Source organism: Aythya ferina, assembly GCF_964211825.1.
Source record: "Aythya ferina genome assembly, chromosome: 14".
Taxonomy (NCBI): domain Eukaryota; kingdom Metazoa; phylum Chordata; class Aves; order Anseriformes; family Anatidae; genus Aythya; species Aythya ferina.
Window position 1 is genome coordinate 499,295 of NC_140312.1, and position 8,944 is coordinate 508,238.

General features: G+C 48.7%; 1 protein-coding gene across 4 annotated transcripts in view; it reads left to right on the plus strand.

The window, feature by feature from the left end:
• The window catches only part of PPP2R2B (protein phosphatase 2 regulatory subunit Bbeta), a 96,759-nt gene extending 89,569 nt beyond the window's left edge, over positions 1-7,190 (plus strand). For all 4 annotated transcript variants that reach the window (XM_084536162.1, XM_084536161.1, XM_084536163.1 and 1 more), the window contains 3 exons: positions 3,752-3,921; positions 4,082-4,173; positions 4,945-7,190. In XM_084536162.1, the coding sequence (XP_084392288.1) occupies positions 3,752-3,921; positions 4,082-4,173; positions 4,945-5,224 (542 nt within the window). In that variant the 3' untranslated portion in view covers positions 5,225-7,190. The remainder of the gene's footprint in view (positions 1-3,751; positions 3,922-4,081; positions 4,174-4,944) is intronic.
• The last annotated feature ends 1,754 nt before the right edge of the window (positions 7,191-8,944 follow it).

Genomic DNA, 8,944 nt, shown 5'->3' on the forward strand with positions numbered 1-8,944 from the left:
CACAGTTCAAAATGAAAAGCAACATTGGCTTTTTGAAGCAAATTCTCCAATGGAAATATTTAATAACTGTCAATATTTAATAAAAATGCAAAATATAGCACTGCACATCTCAGTCATGTTTATTTAGGTAGATGCACTTTGCAGCCTGGGGCCAGCTTTTACTTATGTGCTTCTCTTACTAAATTTTGGTTGCCCATTTTATTTGAGGCTCCTGCTAGCTGTGACATTTTATATGCTACCTCCAGCCATGTAGCTATCTTATGGGAGAATATCCTTTTCTACATATAAATGTCTGCTCCTCGGGGATTTAAAGAGTGGTGGGCTACAATATTAAGAAGGTCTGGTGCAGGGGTAACTCCATGGGCAGTTTGTGCACAAAGAAACCTCTCAAGTTGTCCAAAGTGCCACAGGAAGCCAAAAGGGAGGTTGGAATTCATGGGCAGCTGGAGATACCAGCAAAAGTCTTTCTGTTCTGAAGAGCCGTGTGAAAAAGGGAGGAAAAAACCCATTAGGCGTCACACACAGGATAGAGCATCTGTGCTTGGGATCAGCCTTGGCCCGGGCACGGCTCCCTGCACAGTCAGCAGGAGGTGGCAGCTGGGGCACTGCGAGGGGTGAGGGACAGCAACAACCCAGCTGAGTGCCAGGCTGATGGCTGAAAACATGCTGCCAGCGCCGCTTATCGGAGCTCTGGCTTTCCTTTGCTGCAACTTGACCACAGAACTAGTGCCTCAGAAACCCTCCCTGTGAGCTCAGCAGCCTGAATTTGCCTTGGCAGAAGAAGCAAAGCCACACAAAACCCTTTGGAGGAGCAGCAAAATACTGCTCCCCCAGCCCTGCCTGTCCTGGTGGCTGCCAGCCTTTGCCTGGCCCCTCGGTGCTCTGCAGACGGGGACCCTGGGTCTGATCCTGCCTGCGCCTGTCCACGTGGGCACTCAGAGCACCTGGACAGGAGCACTTCATTAATCTGCACCTTGTCTGTGAGGGAGAGAAATGGGTGCTGCTGCCTCGCTGCAGGCAGGAGGAATGAGGCAGAAAAGTGAATTACTCGGGAAAGACTGGCACCAGACTAGCGATTTCTGCCCTTAGGCCATGGTTGCAGTGTTCCTGTGCCTCTGGGCTGAGGCTGGACTGCAAAGTTGATTTTTCTGGTAGAAAGCAAAACTGGCTTCTCTGCTTGCACCAGCATAGCTTTTCCTCAATTATGATTGTGATGAATTTTGTGCCTAGGTGAACTATCAGTGGGCTTTTGGCTTTTAATTTGAAGCAAGAGAAGCAGGAAAGTACTGGGTTTTCCTGTGAAAGCTCTGCTCCACTGTACTGTCAGGTTTCCACCTCAGGCTCCAGCAAAGAAAAAACATTCACTTCCACTTTCCTATTAGCAGTGAGTTCTATTTACCTAGTTTTTCACCTAAGCATTTTATAGAGGAAAAAAGTTGCATAAATAGAGCGCAGAGCTCTGATCTCATGTGAGACACCTCACTTCTCTGCATAGGTGAAGCTAATCCTGTGCAGGACTGAGGCTCTGGGAGTGGAAACGAGCTCCCCTTGTCTGCTGGGTTTGACTGAAGCAGCAGGCACATAGCTGGTGCAGAACCGAGCTGATGGTGTCACCCCCCAGAAACGAATCATCTCCTTCCCCCAGCCCCACACAGCAGCTAATGATGTCCTGCTGCACAGAATAATAAGCCTGGCAAGACCTCGAGCTAAAAATTAACTAGCCGATTGTGCAAAATCTCCAGGGGGATGAAGAGCAAGCCTCGTGTGCCACCCTGAGCTCATTTAGCAAGCCAGGAAACCTCTTTGCCTTTGCAATATTCTCTTGTCTTCATTTTAAATCGAAACCTCCACCTGGCTGCTCATTGCCCCTAGCAGAGGGGTGGTTAGGGCCAGAGCCATGTCCACCGGGTGCTGCGGCCCTGCGGGGACACCCGGCCCGCGGCCGGGACCGGGGCTGCACGCGGTGCCAGTGCCCTGTGTGGCCTTGCTGTGCTTTCAATTTTCCAGTATGCGTGGTTAATTGCCATGATTAGGGTTTAAATGAAGAAGTGAGAAAGAAAAGACAGTACTCAAATTGGTGTTAAATTTAATGATGAGCGGTTAAATTAGTTGCTGAGTGAAAAGAAACTGTTTGCTTTGAGGCTGCCCCAGCAGAGTGCCTCTGGCCAAGGGCTGCTCCCGGGCAGGTGCTCGGGCATCGACAGCCGGGGGTGCCTTGGAACCTCTCCTGGGCTCCGGTAGCTCAGCGCTGCAGGTGTCATGGCCTCATACTGCAGACGAGCAGTGAGGCCTGTGGAAAATACAGCAGGCCAGGAGAAGTGTGCTGCACTGCCTGGAGCCAGAAATCAGCTCCCGTCCCTGTTCCTGGTTCTGCCCTCTTGTTCTTGCTCATTCGTCTTGCTGCTGCCACCAGCTCTTGGGCTCATTCTCTGAGGCCTTTATTGTTTGTTCGTAAATCTGCAATTTAACTTTTTTACTTCTACAATATCAGCAATAATTTCCTCTTGCTCATGGACTATAAATTTAACACCTCTAGCCTTGACGACAGCTCACATGCGTACAGCTGTGACAAAAACGATGCAGCTGTTAAAAAAGCCTCATGAAGCAACTGGCCTGGTATGAGAAAACCTGTAATGGTTACAGTGAAGACAAGTCATGGAATTTGGATGCTCTCCATAGACTGCCAAAGATATTTATTTTCTCTTGTTGTTACTTCTCTAATTAAAAACAAAAGATCAAGCAAAAACCTGACGTATCAGCAGGTTTCCTGCTGGTGATTAAAAGAGCCAAATCTGGGTCCTGCTACGGGGACTGCCATTTCTGATTTGTAGACAGATCATTTATACTGGCACTTCAGGCACTCTTTCCACCATATTCAAGAATTGAGGCATCCGTAGCACAGGGCTCAGCTAGGGGATAATAAAACCAAGGAAACGTTTGTGCTCAGTGTGGCATGCAAGGTGAGCCCATCCCTGGCTCACGGAGCAGCCAGGCTGGCTCCTCACAAACTCTGCTTTTCTAGGTATGAGTGGGTCAGAACAAAAAGGTGATGCAGCAGAGGCTGTTGTAGCAGTGTCAGTGCTGGGGCAAAAGTCAGATTAACATGGCTGGGAACTGCTTTGTTTTCCCAGTACAGAAATGAAGCAGGAGGAGCTTCTCCTTCTTACTGGCAATGTTCTTTAATGCTGAGGTAGTAAGGGGGTCTGTAGAGATGGAAAGAGAAGACTAGGCAGAGCTCCCCCGAGTGCATAAGTTCTGTGCTGATGCATCTCTGTTTATTTTTTTAAGCCATACATGTTACATTGAAATTGAATTTGAAAATGCATTGAATTTGGAACTTCAGTGATATCCTTCAGACTGTTAAAACTATTATTTATTCAAGACCGATCAGATGAAATCTGTAGGTTGCAGTGGCTATAAAATATTTACATTGACTTTTGGTTATGCTACACATTAATTTCTAGAGAGAATAGGCATGCTAAGCTCTAAATCTTTTGGGCTTCTACTGTGTTGTTGATAGATGGGTCTCTGATGATCCTTCCTGTTTATTGCACTCATTAAAAACAAAGGAGCTTAAATTGCACCATGTGAAGTCTGTGAAATATGGATGTTTGCCTGTTTTATGCCATGCCCAGCAGTGGGAGCTGCGTCCCCGTGCTGCAGGCGCTGCTCTCCCACCCGCTGTCCCAGGCAGGGCAGCAGGTCTCGCAGGGACCGCTGATGTCAGGACCTGTCCCTTCCTCTCCTGCAGTTTTTGAGGAGCCTGAAGACCCAAGTAACCGGTCGTTCTTTTCTGAGATCATCTCCTCGATCTCCGATGTCAAATTCAGCCACAGTGGGAGGTACATCATGACCAGGGACTATCTAACTGTCAAAGTGTGGGACCTGAACATGGAGAACCGGCCCATCGAGACGTACCAGGTGAGTGAGGAGCACTGCCTCCGGCACAGCCGGGGCTGGCAGCAAGGGGACCGCACGCCGTGACGGGTGGGAGCGTCCTGTCGTCCGCACTGCCGAGGCGGCTCCACTGTTTCAGGAGGCAGGCACAGCCCTGGCCTCACCACCCATCCCCTGCCACCAGGTCCACGACTACCTGCGAAGCAAGCTGTGCTCGCTGTACGAGAACGACTGCATCTTCGACAAGTTCGAGTGCGTGTGGAACGGCTCCGACAGGTGAGGGGCGGCGGGGCTGCGCGGGACCCCCCCAAGCGGCTCCTCCCTGCTCCCGGGCGCTGGCACTGGCGGCCCCGGCGCTGCGTCGCCATTGCCGACATGGAGGCGGCCGGACACGGGGCCTGCGCCCAGCCTACTCTTGGGAGTGGGGTGCAAGGGGATGTGGCGAGGTATTTGGCTCCAGATATCAGCAGTCTGGGGCTGAGAGCTACCCGTGCAGAAATCACACTATCCAAGGCAGCAGAAAATGTCCAAGAGCAGCTGACCTTGCAGGAGCGCTGTGATATTTTCTCTGTAACATCAAAGCAAATAGCAAGACACAACTGGCCTGAAGCCCAAATTCAAAATCTAATCTAAACCTCATTACACCTCTGGATATTCAATATGCCTGTAGTCACAAGGCAGTTTGCCTCTAAAAAACTGTGAAAATCGTTTGGTTCAGGCCAGCTAAATATCCTCATATGGAGGGATCCCAATATGAGTTATTATCCTGAACGAAATTTTCTTTGGTATTAATATTCCCTCAGATGAGGAGGGGAAAGACTTGAGGAGATGCGAGTAAACGCTTGGTTCCTCTGGCCGAACCAAAACCGGTTGGCATGGCACGCGGCACGAGGCACCGGCACGTCCTGGGGGCAGGCGCTGACCGCGGGGTGCGGTGTCCACAGCCGGGCGCTCAGCGGGGCCCGGCACGGCCGGAGCAGAGCCCAGGGGTGCGTGGGGACAGGGATGGAGCCGCGCTCGCTGACTCGTCCTTCCTCCTCCTCCCAGCGTCATCATGACCGGCTCCTACAACAACTTCTTCCGCATGTTCGACCGCAACACCAAGCGCGACGTGACGCTGGAGGCCTCACGGGAGAACAGCAAGCCCCGGGCTATCCTCAAGCCCCGCAAGGTCTGCGTGGGCGGCAAGCGGAGAAAAGACGAAATTAGTGTGGACAGTCTGGACTTCAGCAAAAAGATCTTGCATACAGCTTGGCACCCTTCAGAAAATATCATTGCTGTGGCAGCAACAAATAACCTGTATATATTCCAGGACAAGGTTAACTAGGAGGATAAGTTATTCTTTAGGAATCTCATGTACTGAATACTAGTAAACACAAGATTTCAAACGTTTCTTTTCTTTTTTTTCTTCTTTTTTTTTTTTTTTTATTTTTTTCTTTCCCTTTTCCTTCCTATTCATTTGTTTAATTACTGCTCTGCATATAGGAGTTGTGCAGGGGCAAGCAAACCAGCTTCACTATCCGCCACTCACTGACACCTAGGGCAGTGGGTGGGCGCACCGAGTAGATACCAGGTTTTCCTTTACTTGTGAGTCGCGAGCTAAGACATAACGTGGAGCAGGCTGGGAATGTTTAGGCTTTCATTACCCCAGTGTCCTCTGGTGGCATGGCTATGGTTGTAGTTGTCTGCTGATTCAAGCGTGGTAATACAGTAGTGTGGGGTATCGCGTCAGCTGCAGCGGGAAAAGAAAGGGAGGTTGTGCGTGTGTGTGTGTGTGTAGGACTGTGTGGTTGGGGTTTTAACTACAGCAGCCCGTTTGGATTTTTTAAAACTTTATCCTAGAAATGTTCCACTTGTTATTTTGCAAGAGCAGAATGTTGTCCCCTTTGCTATTTTTCACATTTGTCTTTTTCTTACTTCATATTTTTACCAACAGCAACAGCAAAACCAAACATAAAATGGAAAAGCTCAGATTTGCAATAGACAGGCTCAAAGGAGGAGGGATGGCACTGCACACGAGATGTGTGCGCTAACCAGGCTGCTGCCTTCCGCCTTCACCCCACAGAAACTCTCCTAAGGATTTGGCTTTGTAGATACTGTGGTGCCTTTTTTTGCTATACGAAATACCTTTATAAATGATGCTTCCAAAATGCATTGATTGCAAACCAAATTGAACCTGGGCGCTTTTTTTCTGTGTTTCTTGTATTTTGCTTTGGTCATTTTTAATTGTTCTAGTTTAAGTTCTTGCATGTTGTGACTCTCTCTCTTTTTCTTTTTTAATTTATTTATTTATTTATTCCATTTTTGTTTTGTTTTGTTTTTAAGATAAAGTATATGTTGCTAATTTATGACATTCTAAAACAATACAACCATATATTGCTGTTAGCAGCTGACTGCTTCAGAGAGAGGCTGTCTATGGTCCTACATTATAATAATAATTATTATTACAATAATAATAAAAACATCACTCTTCCTCTTTGCATGGCAAGGCTGCCCTTTCTACTGTAAAGAGTGTTCAGATCCTTCATTTACTTGAGCAACTGTTCAATTAAAAAAAAAAAAAAAAAAAGAATTAAAGAATTTTCAATCTGAAACCTGCTCCTGCAACAAAAAGCAAAAGGATAAATAAAGTCAATTAAAAAATAAATCAACACTGTCACTTGAGAAATGGATCCATAAGGGTAACCCTGCTGTGCATCTGTTCTGCTATGGGCAGTGGGCATCCCACCAGTGCCTGCATCCTTGCAAGGAAGTTTACACAAATTTTTAAGGACAAAATGCACTCTTTAGAGAGTCTCTTTCATAGACAGTCTCTTTCATAAGGCACGATTGGGATTTCAAGCAGTTTCTGCAAGGACCTACCAACGCTTACACCTTACAAATGAGACTAACTGCCACTTATTCAAGGAACATAGGTACCACAAGGAAAAAAACTGCATAGAGGCTGGGACTGGCATTTCTCTCTCTCTGGGGGGAGAGGAAGATGTGGTTCAAGTCCCTGGGCTGGTGCTGTTTGACACTCTGCCCCCACCCAGCCAGCCTGCACAGGGCAGGAGCAGGGAGCATTTGCCTTCTTCAAAGAGATAAGTACAAGGTGGGGAAAAATAATATGCACTGGCTTATAAATTTACTACAAAGGATGGCTTTCAGGAGTAACGTTTTTTTTTTAATGAAATGGTTAAAAAAAAAAAAGTCAGGAGTAAATGGACCATTAAAGAAAAAAAAGTTCTTTTTTTTTTTTGTTCCTGTAAAGAAAACCTGCACTGGTATCAAAAGTAAAGTTGTCCCAAACATGTCTGTGTGGAGTCGCTGATTGTTGTGCTTTTCAAGTGCTGTGTAACATCAGCTCCGTGGCACCAGTGTATCTGGAGATCGGGGCTGGGGCTGTCTGCCCAGCTGTGCTGATGAGGCACTGCTGGCGGGTGGCAGAGAACACTGAGATTTTGCATCCCAGTACGAGACGTCGTTTTGGAGACCGCTACGTGGAGACAGAGCCTCCCACCTTCAGCTGGGGGCACCCTGGCAAGGGCACAACCCTCAGGTGTACAGGGGCCACGGACGTGCCTGTAAGGTGTTAATTCCACTCTTAGCCAAGTGCAACAAGTGTCTGCAGAGCGGATTGCGTGCGGCTGGACGGGGACCTTCCTGTGAATAAAGGTTAGTTGGTTAGCCCTCCCCCTCAGTAGTCTAATCAAACACCTTATTTCATGGAAACCAAATACTGCTTTAACTGCACACAGGCTTGGCAACACAAACATGTATTTACTGAGACAAAGCGCTCCTGGCTTTGAGCAGCTGGGGCTGGTGGCAGCGAGGCAGGGCCGAGGAAAGGCCCTGGCTTCAGCGCCCATCAGCTCCCAGGGAGCCGGGCAGCGCTGCCGCCTCTGACCCTGCTGGGCGCCGGTGGACGAGAGGACTGGGAACGCCGTGCAGGCCGCCCCCTTCAGCAGGACAAATCCCATTATTTGATAATGCACTAACGCAAGCTGTCAATTCCCCCGTAGTCCACGTGCTAATTCTCTGTGCATCTTGGTGATGAATTTAAGCAGAGGCACCTAATTAGAGGCTTCAGGGCATGGTTGATAACTGTCAAGGAAATGTTATACAAACAGACGCTCATTTACCTTCATATTAACTGCATGACCTTAATCTACTAAAACGTGCATGAATTCAATCCTGGCATCTTTCCCCAGTGTGCAAGGCAGTTTTCAAGCAGAGCAGCTGGATGCTGCTGTGTGCGTCACAGTGAGAATTTTCTTCCAAAGGGAGCTGCTTTGTATAGTCCTGGATATCCCAAGAGCTCTTCAAAACGTCCAGCAAGGATTTTGACATTTGAAATAGCCACATTTGTCTTTACCTCTGTAAAAACTGAATTATGTGAAGCACCTAAAATCTTTTGGGGATGTGCTGAGAAGGTCCTTTATCATATGCCCACTGAACGCATCTTCCCTCCCCTGTCACAGCTCTTCTCCCACATCGCTATAAAGTCAGCAAGCTGCAGAAATAGCACTGAGGTGGTGTGGGGTGCTCACAATGTGCAGCCCACACAGATGACTGTATTGGGAAAGAAAAATCCCAGAGCAGCACTGAGCTGCAGCCTGCCTCTGTGCCTGCAAACCACCTCCACGGTGCAACACGCTCCCTGGGGCAGCAGCACGGGGAGAAGGCACGGGACGTGCCCGAGAACCTGGAGGAGCCCGGGCACAGAAACACCCGAGGTGCCCAGGTCCCATGCGGCATGCCACAGCCCAGCGATGCCAACTGCACTTCGGGGTCCTGGGCCTTGGCAATGCCTTTATGTTGGGTTAGCACCTCTGCACAAAGGAACCAGTGCCAGAGGAGTGGAATACAAACAGGAAATCAGCACATCTCAAACTTTAATTTTGGACAGGTTATTTGGGACTGGAAGTTCCCATTCACTCCTAAGCTGGAGATAGGACACAGACTGCTGTGACCATTATATGCCGCTGACTGTAAGGAGGGGCAGGGCGATGGAGCCGATGGCTCAGCAGGGCCACCCCACGCCGCATCCCCGAGGCAGGGGCAG